Source organism: Trachurus trachurus, assembly GCF_905171665.1.
Source record: "Trachurus trachurus genome assembly, chromosome: 5".
NCBI classification, from domain to species: Eukaryota; Metazoa; Chordata; class Actinopteri; order Carangiformes; family Carangidae; genus Trachurus; species Trachurus trachurus.
The window spans coordinates 9,278,714-9,295,283 of NC_139896.1; the positions used below are offsets into that span (position 1 = coordinate 9,278,714).

Below are 16,570 nucleotides of genomic sequence, written 5' to 3' on the forward strand. Positions count from 1 at the left end.
CACTCCCATCATGATTTCCTTTTTTTTTTAAATATAGCCTATATATATATTAATTATAATTAAAAATGTGTAAACCTGCAGGCACCTGGCACACACAGGTCAAATTACCAGAAAGAAATCAAAATCCAGGTGTGTGTGTGTGTGGAAAAGTTTAGAGAAACACATTCCCAGGTTAAATCCAAGGTGTGTGTTATTTGTGGTGTTACAATTTAAAGGGCAAATGAGACATGATACGTGTTGGACTGTTGAGGCAGGTCAGTTATTGTATTATGATAATCCAGATTTAATATTATGGTAGATATAACATCACTTTCAGGGCTTGACGCTAATCTTTTTTCCAAGTAGCACTGTGCTACCATGCTGAAAAAGTTAGTAGCACACAACATTTTTTAGTCTTTTGCAGTATTACATAATCGCATACCTGAAAGAATCACAGTGCGTATATATCATAGTATATAGCATGTATATAATTGACAGAGGTCGATCATCACATTAGTTTAGTGCAGGACACACACACATGTTTTTTTATTGACCTTTATGAATAACTGCTACAACTATTTGATCCTGACATGGGATGTCACCTGGTGCCTTTCACACAGCCAGCGTTTCCCATGTGTTTATTCAGTTATTTTGTCCACTGTGGTGTCCAATTTTTTTTTTTTTTTTTTTGGTTAGTTAAATGTGACGGTCACGGCCAATACATCTGCTCCTTATGCAATTGACCGTTGAAATGTGATGTGATGGCTTCAAAATGCAGCAGAAATTAGTCACTAGTCATGTGACCAACACGGCAGGACTTATAGAGATGGTAACAGACAGAGATAACTCACTTCAATAACTACTTTAAATGTATTGAAGAACATTTAGAGCTATGACACACTAGCGGTTGTTGTACAGTAATTGTAGCTTGATAATGTTAATAGTAATCATACATAGTGTTGACTCGTGTATCATCCGCTCTTGCCTTATCATTACAATATGACCGGCGTGGTGGTGATTGTGGTTGACGTTTTGTGTCCAGGCATGATTTGACCTACATGAGATCAAAATACATTATTACATCTTAAGTGCACATCAAAAAAAGATCAAGGACCCCGGTCACAAATAATCTTAAAAGCTTTGTTTGATGCTTGTTTTTGTTGTTTATTTAGTTGACTCAAGCGTCCAAACTGCAAATACACAAAAAAGACAAAAGTGAACCCATTAGAGACTCAGACATAAACATGATAATAAAATCAACATGCGGCACCGTCTTCCCCACTGAAACGTCCTCTCTGTATCAGGCCCCACATACCTAAACACAACATAGCATGGCGTCAGTATGGATAGCCCTCGGTCAGGACACACAGGGACTTAAACCAAAGCAGGGTATAGTCATCATCAAATTCTGTCAGTTACCTAGATTTAACAAAACAAAGAGCCATCCAGGCTCTTTAGAAATCTGCTAGCTAAGCCTTTTCTCTTTTCTTCCTCATAATAATCCCCCCTGATGGTTTGTTTGGGCTCAGTCGGGGCTGGAGGGAAGCAGGGGGAAGGAGAAAGTGAGGAGGTAAAGTGGGGGTCTTTGATGATGACGAGATTAGATGTAGCCCGGCAGACTGTCTCCTCCTGCCTTTTCGCTACGAGCCCTGCCTCACACACACACACACACATGCACACACACGCACACATACACCTATGGCGGCCGCACGTATACGCAATACACACACTACACGTATACCTCCACATATACGCCGAGCCGTAATGCACAAGGCCACCCCCTTCCTTCATTGTTGAGGAATTACTTGCTCTTTAGGGTCTTAAGTTACAAGAGCAATTGATCCCTCTGACCCCCTGCAAACCCTTGAGGTTGTGCTGGGAATCTGAGCTCCAATGTATACACACAGGAGACAGCTCAACCCCCAGAGCAGCAGTCTTGACACTCCCCGGCTCCCCCACAACACACACACACACACACACACACACACACACACACATGCGCACACTCTTGCAGCCTCTCTCTCTAAATCAGCTTGTCCCAATACTGAGGTTTTAGCCCTGCCTGCTGGTGGAAAGGGTGCAACAACATGCAAGCATTTCAATATGGGTCATACAGAAATAAAAGGATGAATCCCACAAAATATACATTATAGAAAAAGATAAATCACTACAGTGAGAAATTCTATTTTCCCCTTTTTAGGATTTTAAGTTCAATAATTTTCTTGTTAAACTATCCTTTAAGTGCTTTTAAAGCAGTTTTCCTGGTTTGTAGATAACAATTTTACCATTAAAGCCATTTTTACTTGGTAACTAGGAGTTGAATGGTCTCTTAAGATCACAACTTACAAGAAACTCAGGTTGGTCACCTGTCCTGTCAGTTTATCATCCTGGAAAACTGAGAAAATTAAAATATTCATTTTTTTTTTTTTTACAACTTACAGCATCAATCAGTCAATTAATAAAGTAAAATTTGACTTAATGGATCAATCGTCTAATTGTTTCAGCTCCACTTCTATCAAACTTGTGTTTTTAAAAAAGTCCAAGTCTGCAGATCGACACTTCCTTTGATTTGCTCTATCAAAAATAATCACAAGTTAATAAGCACAAATTAAGTTGTGTTAACATGAACTTAATCAGATCAAAGCTGTACATTTGCCATTTGTCACCACTTTTAAGTTGTGTATTTGAGTGTATGTGTGTGTGTGCTTACTCCAAGCTAACCCATTCTTTCCAACCCTATAACATCACTAAACACATGTTCAAAAAAAAAAAAGGAGGTTGTTCGCTGGAGGTTTTTGTGGCTACAGGTCTGGAAAATTCGACCTGTAATTGTTGGTAGTTTCAGACTCACAGGAGCTCGCTTCAAAGTCGTCTGTATTCATGGAGAGACACGACACAACCACCAGTGTTTTGAAATACTTTGAACCATAAGAAAGGCTCTCCTCTTCTCCCCCCTCCCTGTAATCTCTGCTGCTCTGAACAACAATTAACTCTTGACCTCTAATAATTGTATTATTACAAGGGTCAGCTTACCTGAATTAGCATGTTGCCCCACAGCGTCACTGAGTTACCGTCTAAACTGGAGAGAGGGAGAACATTGGTCTCTAACAAATTGCTCGGCTCTGTTTACCTTGACACCTTCTCTCTGCGTCGGAGAAACTCGTCATTTAAAAAAAAAAAACGTCAGCTCAAATAAAACGCTGCTTCAGGTCACCGTGACGCTGGGGATGAATGTTTAGAGACGTTATTAGACGGCTGGTGCCAGGTTACTCTTTACAGCCAAGGCAATTTGATAATTGAGGTTGTTAGAGTGAAAAGGCTGAAGGCCGAAGACAGCGTCATTATGCTATCAAAATAATCTCCCACGCTCTGAGGTCGCTCGCTGTCACAGTCAAACTCATTGTGTCATTTTTCAATCCTGGTCTTGTCTCGGTCCCGTCTTCCTCTGGATCTCACAGAGCCGGCTTGTGTGCATATTCACACCCACTTGCGCTGCCCTGCCAGCGGAGCTCTGTGGACGCGGAAGCAATTTGGTCCTTTTTTTAATATTTGACCGAAATTACAGGAGCAAATATTGGATTGAACCAAGTTTCCTCTGGTTTCCCTAAGCACACACACACACACACACACTTGGACATTTTCTCGGTGATAAATAGTAACAGATCATGAATTTAAAGCTTATTAGAGATCGCTCTGTCAGTGCTCTGTATGCAGCGGCTCCTGGTTTTATTTATGAGAGTTGTTTGAGAAGGAAATTGCAGGTTTGATTTTTGTATGTCCCTGACTTGATGAATTGTCAAAAGTAAATATTGAGAATTCACAGAGATAGACAAGACATTGGTCCCCTGTCACATCCAATAAATACTAAGTCTTACATTTACCCTGGCTCTGTCTGTCTAAATGTAGTTTGGAGAAAATAGTTTCCTGGTTCGTGTCTTTAAAAAAACTCTTCCTATAAAGCCGTGTTGACATGGCGGACATATTTGAAGCAGCAACTGAGGCATCGCATCTGAAGGGACTCATTGACATGGAGGTAATGGAGTCAAATAATCCTCTCCTCTCACTTTATCTTGGCAGATCACGAACATCACCAAGCTGAAAGACTTTCTGCTGCAACACAGGAAAGATTATGTGAGCGCCGGAAGGTAAGCCTCTCTCTCTCTCTCTCCAAACGGTTGCGGTAAGCCACCACAATCAACAACAGCAGCAGCAGCAGCAGCAGCAGCGGGAAAACCCACCAGACAGTGCTGCAGGGGAGGGGACCGACACTTTGATTCTGACAGGATTCAGGAGGGGTCAGAAGTCAGGGTTATTTGATGGGACTTTCAAGTATGTCTTCAGTGTGTGTGTGTGTGCTGCAGGGGCTTGCTGCTGGCACAAGGTCAGCAGCGAGTAGGGTGGTCTGTAGCGGCAGGCTCCAGTCTAATTGTCTGGAATAATTGAGCTGCAACCAAGTGGAGAACAAATCATGCCCTGGGACTAATCCAGACCTTCCTCCGCTCAAGGCCCCCTCTGTGTTTTGTAGGTGTGGGTGTGTGTGTGTGTGTGGGTGTGTGTGTGTGTGGAGTAGCCCATGTTTTGTTAGGTTTGTTGATAAAGTCTCAACAGAGCACATTAACCAAACATTAGAGATGTCAATGGGTGGAGCGCAGGCGTATTTAGTGGTGGGAAAATCCATCAAGATGCCATCATCACTGGTATGTGTGTGTGTGTGCACAAGTCTCGCCTGCGTTCGGCCCCCGTCGTCACCAGCCCGTTCCTGTCTGCCAGTTTTCTTATCATCTTCCCTTCTTCCTCCTCTGCATTTGACTTAGCCTGACAGAATAATTATGGACTGTGGATTATGAGTGAATTAGTGTAGCTGGTCACCATTTCAGGACAAGTGTGGCTAATTAATGGATAATTAAAGTAAAAGCCGCGTTGATGGAACTCTGGAATAGAGACAGAAAATGTATTGTAAGATACTGCGACTGTGGCTTAAACAAACTAAAAATTCTTCATTCTTCATGGCAAACGACAGGCGTTTTGCGTTCATCTTAATTATTTCTTATTTGTTTAATTTAGATGGTGCACTTTGTGATTATTTTCATCAAAAACAGTAGCAACAGTAGTTATGTTGATGCTTTTGTGTGCATTACCTAAAGATGTGAAACAGAGAAGAAGCAAATTGTCACACTTGAGAAACTGGATTGAGCAAAATCAAACAGCTGCTGGTTAACATGAATAGAGTCAGAGCTTTGTCAGTGCTTGTTGTGTGATCTTATTTAAAGGGTGTTGATGTGTCGTAGAGCAGTGGTTCCCAACCTTTTTTGGCTCATGACCCCATTTTGACATCACAAATTTCTAGCGATCACGTGCAGTCACGTGATCGTGGCCAATCAAGATGCGCCAGCTCAGATATTTGCATTTTTTTATATTTGAGAAAGTGAAAGTATAGAATACAGTTGTTTAAGATTGTGTTTGGTGTTTTTAATCATAATTTTAAAAAATAATAACAATTACTTAGTTAAAAAATATTTCTTTCAGTAATTTTTTTTATCAATTACTAGACATTTCAGGCGACCCATTTGAATTCCAGGGAACCTCGTGTGGGGTCCCGACCCCAAGGTTGAGAAACACTGTCATAGAGGTCTGAGACATTATAAGTCTCAGCTGCACACTGTGGCCTGACAGCAGGAAGGTCCTGGGTCTGATTGCAGTCATGCTTCTGCCTGTGTGGAATTCACATGCTCTGTATGTGTTTCAGTTTTTCCTCTCATAGTCATAAAACACGAGCTCAGGTGAATCAGAAAATCTGCCCCACATGATGGAAAAGGAGGAGGAGGGAAGGCATCCATCAGGGTTTAGGTCACTTGTAATAAATATGTTAGGATATCAGTCAAATGTTGAGCTTGTGCTGTGCTGCACATCCATAAAGTCTTTAAACTGACTGTGATTGGTCCTGTTTGTGTTGCAGCCTCATCTCGTCAGATCTGACCCGTATGACGGACAGTGAGCGAGACCAGATCGACCAGGATGCTCAGATCTTCATGAGGACGTGTTCTGAAGCCATCAAGCAGCTACGCAATGAAGGTGTGTGTTCGTGTTCCTACACACCTAATGAACTCATTAACACACACACACACACACGCTTGCCTTTCTGCTTTTACCCCAGAGCAGTAATTGCACTGAACATATCACTTTAAAATGCCCCAATACTCCGTGCAATACAATACTTTTTTTTTTATTAGCGTAAAATAAGCCTATTGTGAATATCTTTATTTTACTCTGCTGTGTCTTTCACTGTTGTTCATGTGTTGTTGTCTTTTTAATATCTTTTCTAAATAGCACCACATTGGAGAGTCTCTACCTCAGTTTCATTTTAGTCGTGCAATGACAGTACAGATTTTCTGGCTCTGATAGCTTCTCAACTGTGTTAACTTGCAAAGCAGTGAGCTGAGAGGAAAAATGGATGTGTCTTAACTTTAGGGCAGTGCCCCCAAAATCAGTGAGTTCATCTTTTAATGAATAAATGTGTTATTGTTGTCAATGTAGCAGAGAAGAAGGTGACATCAGCCCAGATAAAGGAGCACAGAGGGGCAGTGCTGGACCTCATTGAAATGTATCTGAGAGGTGAGTTTATGCTGCTCATTGAAATTCACACTTCAACTTTTCAACCAAGTCCTCTGAATACTTTTTTGAATGCATCCATTTGTCTATCTGAAGCGCGCTCAATGGCTCGGAAAGAGATGATATGAACCCTGCTCTGTTCTTTCTTTAAGGAGTGTGTAAGCTCTACTCTGAGCAGAGAGCAATCAGGGTCAAGAGGATGGTGGACAAGAAGAGACTGTGAGTATTTTTATAGATCAAATTCTTCGTTCTCACATTTTTATTTCTTTTTTCTTTTAGGCAAGGCAAGGCAAGGCAAGTTTATCTGTATAGCACATTTCCGCGACAAGACAACTCAAGGTGCTTTACATATTAGCAAAATAAGAACATAAAAAGCAAACATTATTTAAAAACAGACAAGAGAAAGAATTAAAACAGATATAAAAATAAGTAAAACAGAAAGGGAGACAGAACAACTAAAACATAGTAAAAAAAAAAAAAGATATAAAATAACAGAATCATGTTACAGTGCAGTTAAGAGCTGTAGTAACTATTATAATCCTGTTGCTCTTGATCCACATGGTCTCAGGTCCAGACTGGCACCTGAACACCACAGTCAGGTGGGGAAAGCACGAGAGGTGGAGCCCACGGAGGAGAAAACTGTCAAGGAAGAAAGTTCTGGTGAGTCAGAGAATCCCCAGAGACACTTGACTGTATCTCTGTAGCAGCACAGACACGCACAAGCAGACCTGCTACTACTGCATGTTGCAGCTTAATTTAATGTGATTTTCTCTACGTGATGTTTGTGAATTTATATATGAAAAGCATCAAATGCTGTGTGCAAGTATTACGCTTCATTAATCACATCTTCTCAGTCATCTGAAGGCAGCAGGACAGATGTGTGTGTTGAAATCTGGTTCCTGCCAAACAAACGATAGATAGATAGATAGATAGATAGATAGATAGATAGATAGATAGATAGATAGATAGATAGATAGATAGATAGATAGATAGATAGATAGATAGATAGATAGATATCTGAAGATGTATTAAAGTTCTGTCTCTATATCATGTCATATCCTCAGGAGGGACCATCCACTTCAGCTGATAACAACTGCTCACCCAAAACAGAAGCTGAATTTAGCAGTTGGACATTTTTAAAATTCAAAGTATATCGTTTTTTAATACTGCAGCTTGTGATAAATGATGAAACATGATGAAAATTGTTTAAAAGAAACACACAGTGTGGGTATTATTATGTGAACCATGAAAGCTGCTTCTATGGCAACTAATAGTTTTCGTTCACGGCTGCACATAAAACTTACTATTATGATCTCTGTTTCAACCCAACAAACATTTGAGGGGAAGCAAAGTAAACATTGACTTCTACATGTCTTCACTAACACAGCGTAACTGCTCTGTTGTATATTGTCACTTTGTCACTGAAACAACAACATCCCAAACAGGCTGAAATGTGTAAAGTGACTACAAAGTAACGCCATCACCGCTCAGGGATGGTTCAAACAGAGAAACATCAACTAAAGGTGGCGACTCAGATGAATCAGGCAAATGAAGACTGAGGAAATCTTTTTAGTTAGATGAAGAGTTATTTCTGTCTGTTTTCCTCCCTGTAGAGAAAAGTGTGTCAGAGGTGCTGGACAACACCGTGGAGCACCTGTGGGAGGAGGGCCGAGTGGAGGACGAGCTCTCTCCTGAGGAGATCCAGATGGTACGGCAGCGCAGACGACGTTCTCCATTATTCATGTTGTACAGTAGATGTGGATTTGTATGAGTCATGGCATCTAAATGCACATGGACCCAATAAGACACACACTGATACTTAGGAGTTTTTTTTAGGGAGAATTGAATTTGTAAAGGTCCAAATAACAGACTAATTTGACCTCAATGGTTATTTCATTTGTCATTACAAAAATAGACACAGAATAACACAGTCAAGTGTATTCCCACACACACAAACACTTAAATTGATTTAGCCTTGTTGCTTTAAAGGGATAGTTCAATATTTTGGCAAATTGGCCCATTGCCATAATCCCTATAGTTTTAGGAGTAGGTTTGTTACCTTTAATTGCTGCTCAGAGCTACGCTACGGAGGCTAATGGGATTTCTTGGTTTCCCTCATCAAACTCATCAAATACATCCATGTCCAACAACAATCCAACAACAACCTGCACATTCACCACGCTATGAGATAATAACAGAATGTTACAAGACAGAGTTGTTTTCGAGGCAAATGCAGAGACGGCTTGCTGAAAAACTGCCCCCAATGGGAACGCACCTCAGCGGTTTGCATGAATTTACCTAACAACTCCGTGTCGTAACGTTCCGTTATTATCTCATAGCGTGGTGAATGTGCAGATCACAACTTGTCCACCAGAGCGTTTTGGAGTTGTTGAATTGTGTATTTGATGAGTTTGATGAGGGAAACCAATAAATCCCATGAGCCTCCGTAGCGTAGCTCTGAGCAGCTCACGGCTCTGCTCCGCCGTTCTAAAAATAGCTTGCACTGACAAATAAAGGTAACGAATCTACTCCTAAAACTATAAGGATTATGGCAATGGGCCAATATCCTAAAATGTTAAACTATCCCTTTAAGTGCAGATATCACAGTCTATTCAAAGTTCTTGCCACATTATATCAACATCACGTTCATGAGCTCCACTGATGATGAAGTGTGTGTGTGTGTTTCTGTGTAGTTTGAGCAGGAGAACCAGAGGTTGGTGAGCGAGATGAACAACCTGGTAGATGAAGTGAGGTGAGTCTCTGTTCCTGCCTCCATGTCAATAACAATGTTCTGAACAGCATTACTCACAGGGAGGGGAGGTCAATAATTTCATTCTGCTCAGACATCACTGTTGTGAATGGTAAAATTATTTACTGGGAGGAAATTGCTGTAATTCAGAGAGACTCTTGTGTGACTGTGTGTCACTTCCCCTCCCACTAAATTACATGCCCCGAGTGATTGAAATGCCAGGTGAGCAAGACAACACTTACATGAAATATCAGATGTCGATCCAGACAAGATTAAAATGACCCAAGGACATAGGTGTCTGCAGATGAAATTATTACTGTGGTAGTCAGAGAAAATCACTGACATGTTTGTTCCAGATGGAACGAAATACCAAAGGTCCTGAGGTGAAAATTACCAGACCTTCCCCGGTAATACTAATGCCATCTGGAAGGGCTTAAACATGCCGGGCACACTGTTTTTCACGGGATGTTTCACGCTTCGCTTTTGTGCCCATCAGGCAAATCGAGGGGAAGGTGGTGGAGATCTCTCGACTTCAGGAGATCTTTGCTGAGAAAGTCCTGCAACAAGTGAGCTGAGATCATTTTCCTTCCTTCACGCCGTCGCTTAAGTGCACAGTATTTTTTTTGACTGATCAAAAAGCATGATCAAACATGAACTAATCTAATTGTCCATCTCACTTCCTCTGACAGGAAACGGAGATAGATAGTATTCATCAGCTGGTTGTGGGTGCAACAGAGAACGTGAAAGAAGGAAACGAGGATATACGAGAGGTAACGCAACACAACAACACAGAATAATAACACTCTTTTCCTTTGGTTTGTTTTAATGGGTTTTATCACAAAAAAAACACACTCCTCTATCTTCTACCTTCTGTCACAAGGCAATCAAAAACAACGCCGGCTTCCGGGTGTGGATCCTCTTCTTCCTCGTCATGTGCTCTTTCTCTCTGCTGTTTCTGGACTGGTACGACAGCTAACACAGCTGGCTGGCCTGCACAGACTCTGTACACAAACACACAGGAAACCTCCTGGCTCTGGCACGTATTGGTTATCTGATAAAGAAGTGACAACAGCAGCACAGACACTGAATGTACCACTTCCTATGCTGACCCCGCAGTGGACAAGTTGTTCTTCATGGAGATTCTGGATATAGTGGAGTTGACAGTTTGTTCTTCCCCAGTCTTAGCTATCAGTTCATCTTTGTCCAGTGCAGCATCAGAATTTAAAAGCTCTTCTATCGGGGAGAGCTTTGTCGGGAGCACTGTACTCACTTTAAGTGTGTGAATGGTTGGACACTGTCTTTCTCTTCCACTAACAGGAATCATTGTTTGATTGGCTGCAGCTTATTTTGACCTCTGTTGATCTAACATGGAAACTAATGCACTAGAGGATACTGTGTCGACATACTTTTTCTGCAGTCTCATGTATTTAAGTATATTGTAAACATATGATCCTACATGACATGTTATACTTCACTGTCAAACCATCAAGAATGTTTTGCTTTCCAGGCGTTTATTTGATATCTATGGGAGCATAACTGTCACTGACACACCACTCACAGTCTAGTAAAACTAAACAATATTCTTAATGAAACTCTGTTTCTTTCTTTACCCCAGGATATCATTTTAAACGAGTTAATACATTTCAAATTTATGTCAGACCTTCAGATAACATCAAGAGCAGCAGAACGGCAAAGTCATGGCCTGTCTTGATCCGTCTCAGCCAAAGAAAAGAGACTGTCGACATGAGATTTGAACTCCGACGGCCCCATGATATTTCTGCTAATCTGTTTATTAGGATTAACCTATATTCTAGTGAAAGCAGTACAGCACTTAAAAAACGTTCCTTTGATCTCAACTCTGGGGAACATGAACTGTTAACTGTATTTATTTTCTGCCCTGTGGGAGTTTCACCATTACTGACAAGATTTCCTCTTGAACTAGTTACATAGTTTACACAGACACAGACTTGAACGTTGGTGTGAAATGTGGGCACTTTATTTTCAGTTTTTCATTTAACATTTTTTATGTAGCAAATGCACTTCAATGGTAATCATTACATCGTTTTGAAAAAAGTACATAATTTGTGTAAATGACAATTACAGAAAAAAGCAACAGGACAAGCAACTACTGTCAGATTGTTCCACTACATCAACCTAAGTCTAGCGTCTGCGATGGCCACCGACAGCCATCTATGGTGACATTAATCAATGCAAAGCATTGCACAATACAGTGTCTTCACTAGCAATGCAAAAACATTCAAGAGATTAGCATAAAAGGTATGCCATCTAAAGAAACCAATGAGTAAGTCTCGTGTAGCCAGCAAAGGAAAAGCACATGGTGGTCACAAAGATCAAATGAATGGAGACAATCATTAATGCTGGTTAAAAAGACTTGATGCATCAAATACTAAAAACTCCTTAACAACACTATTTGCGGAGAGCAATATGGAATAAATCAAAATAACACGGTTAAAATAGTTATTTTCGCTGGTTAAAAGGTTTCTTCCACATCAACCCTCATTTATTCACAATATTATGACCTTAAAATATGTTGACACATATGACCTCAGCGGTAAATATGCTGCAAACTTGCTGGAACTCAAGAGGTCTGACATGCGCTATCAATACTGTATCAGAAAGGAAAGAGGTTCAAAGCAAACTGGTATTATTATTATTATTATTGGAGTCGTGCGTGCATGTGCGTTTAAACAAGCGACGCAGACACAGGATGGTTCACAGTCATTTCACAATCTGAGTACTAAAGTGAGTTCTCTTACATATGTGTATGTACAAAGACAGTGAGTGTATGTGTGTGTGTCTGTGTGTCAGTGTTTGTGTTTCTGTGGCATTTTTTCTACACATTGGCCACTCTGTTTTTGAAGTGTAAATAAATAACGGCATATGCCATTCAAACAAACCACGAACCCACCCAACAGTAAACCTCGCTTTGCTGAAAACACGCTCATAAATTTCATCACATTTCCTGCTACAGTGCACATCAGCTGGACAAACTGCATCAACAAGGCAGCATAGCACCTTAGGAAAGAGAAGTTGATATTTCAGCCACAGTAAGCCACTGGACTCTGAGGTTTGCTTGAATGGCACAACCATATTATTTATTTTGTCTGCAGCAGGTGACGCCACCTCCTGACCCCGGGTCGGTTAAGCCAGCTTCTGAGCGGTCTCCGTTTCCTGCTGGGTGACCTTCTCCTCAGACATGATGGTCATCCATGGTGATACTGACCGAGTGATGGTCTGCTTGGCAATGTTGTAGTGGTTGATGAGGGTAAAGAGGCGCCCGCGGCCCCCAGGGCCCTGAGGGGGGTAGTTGCCATACATCCCGGCCGGCATGCAGCGTCCTTGCTTCTCAAAAGAGACGAAACATGATTAAAAATAGCAAAAAATAAATAAAAAACACCAAAAAAGCTACAAGGTGATAAAATATGATTATGGAAAGTGACACTGTGAGACAAACTGTGATTCACAGTTACATAAGAAGAGAGCGGCGATAAAAAAAATGGAGCTGTAATGTCAAACAGCTGAGAAAAAAGATCAAAAATGAGAAATAGACTAGAAAAAAAATCAATTCAAGCTAAGCGTCATTACCTAACCTACACAGGTGCCTGTCAAAATCGACGAGGCTTTCTCAGAAAATGAGCCAATACTCGGTAACCTTCAACCACCGCCACAGACATAAAAGAGAAGCATTGTGACTTAGGCTGAACAGTGCATCATGAGTATTAAGCCTGAACATGAACAAAAACAGAGGAAAAGAGGGTAAGAATAAGCAAACTCAATGACATCTATAGTAAGATTCATTCAAAGCCCGCTAACATTGGCTCGTGGTCACTCCAGAGCAGCAAATCCCCTGAGCTTAATGTGCAATGGTGCAGAATATTGTGTTATTGCTTCCCTCAAATTTGCACGGTCCCTCTTTGAGTCGGTTTTACAAAAAAATATATATATTGATTTGCACCAACAGCAGATAAACATGTGGCAGCGGAGATTAAAATGCCACCTTCAAAGAGAGAATTATTCCTTTAAAGCTCATACCTCAAAGCAGGAAACAATCTCAGGAATGTCAGATATTCAGAGGGTACGTCTGAGGTAAATAAGTAAATCTCTCTTTGATTCCTTTTTTACTGTGAATTCTGGAAAAATGGCTGCAACACAATGTGATAGGAACACCATTTTAACCATGTAGGAGTCTATGCGGTTCACTAACATACTAATGATATAATAAACCCTACTTCTATATAATACTAAAAGGCTTTATAAGGTAAAGAACAAATAAGATAACGACGGTGAAATGAACATCAACAGATCGACAGCACAACATGGTCACAAACACTGATGCTCCAAAGTGTTTTACCGTGTAGACAAAGCTGTCAGGACAAGGCTGCTCGTACTGGTAGACCTTGTAGACGACCAGGAACACCACACACACCAGGAAAGCCAGGGCACAGATCACCAACAAGGTCACCTAAAGGAGACACACACACACACACACACACAGCAGCTCCCATGATTAGTGACAGTGCTCACAACACATCCACTCCAACGGTCCTAATGAGAGGGACTGAGTGAGCAGATTGCAGTTCTGATTATCAAACAGCAGTTCAATCCTGGTGTAGAGAAATAAAAATACACCCATGGGCGTGAAGGTGCACAGTATATATCTAAATATGTGTGAATGTATACAGTATATATAACAGTGACTAAGCGGCAGTTAGGGCTACAGATACTCTGCATATAGTAACTCTAGAGGGAAAAGGCTTTTGTGACCATCTGTACAGCCCAGCTCTCACCTCTCAGGGGAGTTACGTAACAAGCTACTGGTGATTCTGAGAAGTGGGAGGGGGATGAGAGACAAGGTGTGGGAGAAATTTGCCTCATTATTGTCAAACATGTTGATCCCCCTCAGTGTGAGAATGCTCTTTTTTTTATATATAAAGCTAGAATATGAAACTGAGATCATTTCAGGCAACGTCAGAGAAACTGTGTTTAAACAGCAGCAATGTTGATTTTCGTTGAGCGCTGCGATGACGGAGGATTTCTTAGACAGGGAGCGAGTCAAGTAGGACTCTTTGTACCGTTCCCCCAGAATGTTTGGCACTGATTCGATAAGATTGTTAACAGCGTGTATCAATATGAGTAAAAGGGATATTCTCTTTATCTGTCTGCTGTGAATCCTGCAGTTTCGCAAGCCGAACAGACAGTACAGCATGTATAAAAGCAAGAGCAACAGGAGCTTATGAAAGAGACTCTCCGCGATGAAAGAGCTGCCTGCAGCATTTCAAAGCTACCAATGTGAGGATACGAGCTGTGTTCTCCCAGAAAGTGCCGTGCCTCTTCGCCTCTCAGATGTTTGAGAATTAAAGCTCTATCACTAAAGGGAAGCTTGACAGTTTCATCTGTTGATTTTTTGAGCGTGGAGGGAGCGAGGCGCGCAGTCTGCATGCAAAACCTGTAGTTTGGTGGGATTTTAAAATATGCGAGGGAATATATTTTCTGTCATCCTGTCAGAGCTGGAGCCAGGGTTGTCTCTTTTTCTCTCCCTCTTCTTTTTTTGCCTCCTTTTTTTTTATGAAACCATATGTTTAAATAATCATTCTATACGGTGTGAAGAGCTAAATACATCTGCCAGCCAGAGGGGCGTTAAAGGAGGTGGGAGAGATGCTGCCGTTTGGAGGCCATCGCCATGGCAGCAGCTGAATTAATGAGAGTTTCAGGGCGGGGTTAAGTGAATCATTGTGCATTATATCTCCCCCCCACCCGCGTGCATCCCCGGCAAGATGACAGGCAGCTTAGGACACAAGACACGGAGGTGTAGAGTATTACTTGGATCTGGATCGGAGAGGCAATATTATGACGGCAGTGACAAATGCCCCCCGAGCTGCAGGGAAGACAGCCGTCTGCTCTCTGGCATATGCATGTGCGGAGGTGTGAGAGATACTGGAGATGGAGATGGAGATGATGCATGAGACAGACAATGGCAGCCACATTACTCTTACTTTGAGCCGCTCAGAGACGCCTTCGATGATGCTTATTGAGAACTCAGCAATTTTAGGAGATCGTAGTTTCCCCTTCTTGCCTTCACCATCATAGTCTGCCTTTGTCTTCACCACCACCTGGAAGAAACATAACACATACACACACACACACATGAGAGAAGATCCATGGGAGTTCACAGAAACGGGGGTGGGTGGGTGGGTAAAATGATGTCTTTGGCTTTTCTTTGAATAAAAATCACACATCTGATGATCCAAAAATTTGGTTTTGTTCACCTAATTGGATTAATTAGGCCAGTGGGAAATAGCCTACAGCACAGGGCCCCCCTCAGAGTGACTCTTGAAATCAATGGAGGAAAAAAAAAAAAAAAACATCAAATCAGAAATGCTTACCTTATCTGGTGGAGGAAACTGCAGCTGACTGGCATCTAATGGTGTTATAAGAGGGATGGTGTCAAATCCGTCTTCAGAAACCACCTTCCCGTTGTTTTTCTCGCTGAAATTATTCCCCAGTTTAACCATTTTCCCAGCACGAAAAAAGAACCACCAACCTGAGGGGAGGAAACAGTCGCTTATTACGCCTGAATGAAAGCTATTACCTTTTGTCCTCTGCCCCTGTGTGATTGCATAGATCGTTCAAATAAGCACGTGTGTGTCTCTCTGTATGCGTGTGTGTTTTTTTTTTACACATGCAAACAACAGTACGCGTTAAGAAAAACGATGTGCATGATCTGAGACGCTTTGTGGGCCACGAGAAAAGCCTGTTAACCACAAAAAAACGCAGGAGAGGAGAGGACACGCAAGGCTTCGACATAATGAGACTGATGCATCACCGTGGCGGAGGAAGAGGAGAAAAAAAAAACGATTTACCGCATCCTAGCACTTACCAGCTCAGCAGAGTCGCGTGTTTTTGAAGCGGTGTTATTTCTTCCTGATGTGGTGACTTTTATTGTTCCAGCGCCGGTGTGTGTGTGTCTGTGCGCGTGTGTGTGTTTTTAGGTGTGACGCAGCCGATTTGCGGAGAGCTGGTGCACAATATGGCCAGCTGGGGTTTGTGCGCCGCGTTTCCTCCGAGCTGGATGCTGCTGCTGGCGTCTGGTTGCACTGCAAGTGATGTAACATCCTCATCACATCCATCCATCCACACACACACATAGGCTACTCTCTCTCTCTTCCCTCTCATCAGTGGCAGTGTTGGAGCACAGTCTCAGATTTAAGCAAA

General features: G+C 41.7%; 2 protein-coding genes across 4 annotated transcripts in view; one reads left to right on the forward strand and one right to left on the reverse strand.

Moving 5' to 3' along the window:
• The window catches only part of stx18 (syntaxin 18), a 35,703-nt gene extending 23,600 nt beyond the window's left edge, over window positions 1-12,103 (forward strand). For 2 of the 3 annotated variants that reach the window (XM_083971402.1, XM_083971403.1), the window contains 10 exons: window positions 4,057-4,124; window positions 5,936-6,051; window positions 6,514-6,591; window positions 6,741-6,807; window positions 7,157-7,248; window positions 8,202-8,296; window positions 9,282-9,340; window positions 9,834-9,903; window positions 10,027-10,107; window positions 10,218-12,098. In XM_083971402.1, coding sequence (XP_083827528.1) covers window positions 4,057-4,124; window positions 5,936-6,051; window positions 6,514-6,591; window positions 6,741-6,807; window positions 7,157-7,248; window positions 8,202-8,296; window positions 9,282-9,340; window positions 9,834-9,903; window positions 10,027-10,107; window positions 10,218-10,313 — 822 coding nt within the window. In that variant the 3' untranslated portion in view covers window positions 10,314-12,098. Of the gene's footprint in view, window positions 1-4,056; window positions 4,125-5,935; window positions 6,052-6,513; window positions 6,592-6,740; window positions 6,808-7,156; window positions 7,249-8,201; window positions 8,297-9,281; window positions 9,341-9,833; window positions 9,904-10,026; window positions 10,108-10,217 lie in introns of all 3 variants that reach the window. The other variant, XM_083971401.1, reaches the window with a different exon arrangement.
• A 396-nt stretch (window positions 12,104-12,499) lies between these two features.
• On the reverse strand, window positions 12,500-15,870 carry LOC310985429 (neuronal vesicle trafficking-associated protein 1-like; the record flags this gene model as incomplete). Its single annotated transcript, XM_083971015.1, has 4 exons — window positions 12,500-12,700; window positions 13,710-13,820; window positions 15,352-15,468; window positions 15,742-15,870. The coding sequence occupies 4 exons, from the start codon at window positions 15,868-15,870 to the stop codon at window positions 12,500-12,502; spliced, it is 558 nt and encodes a 185-aa protein (XP_083827141.1).
• Between the last annotated feature and the right edge of the window lie 700 nt (window positions 15,871-16,570).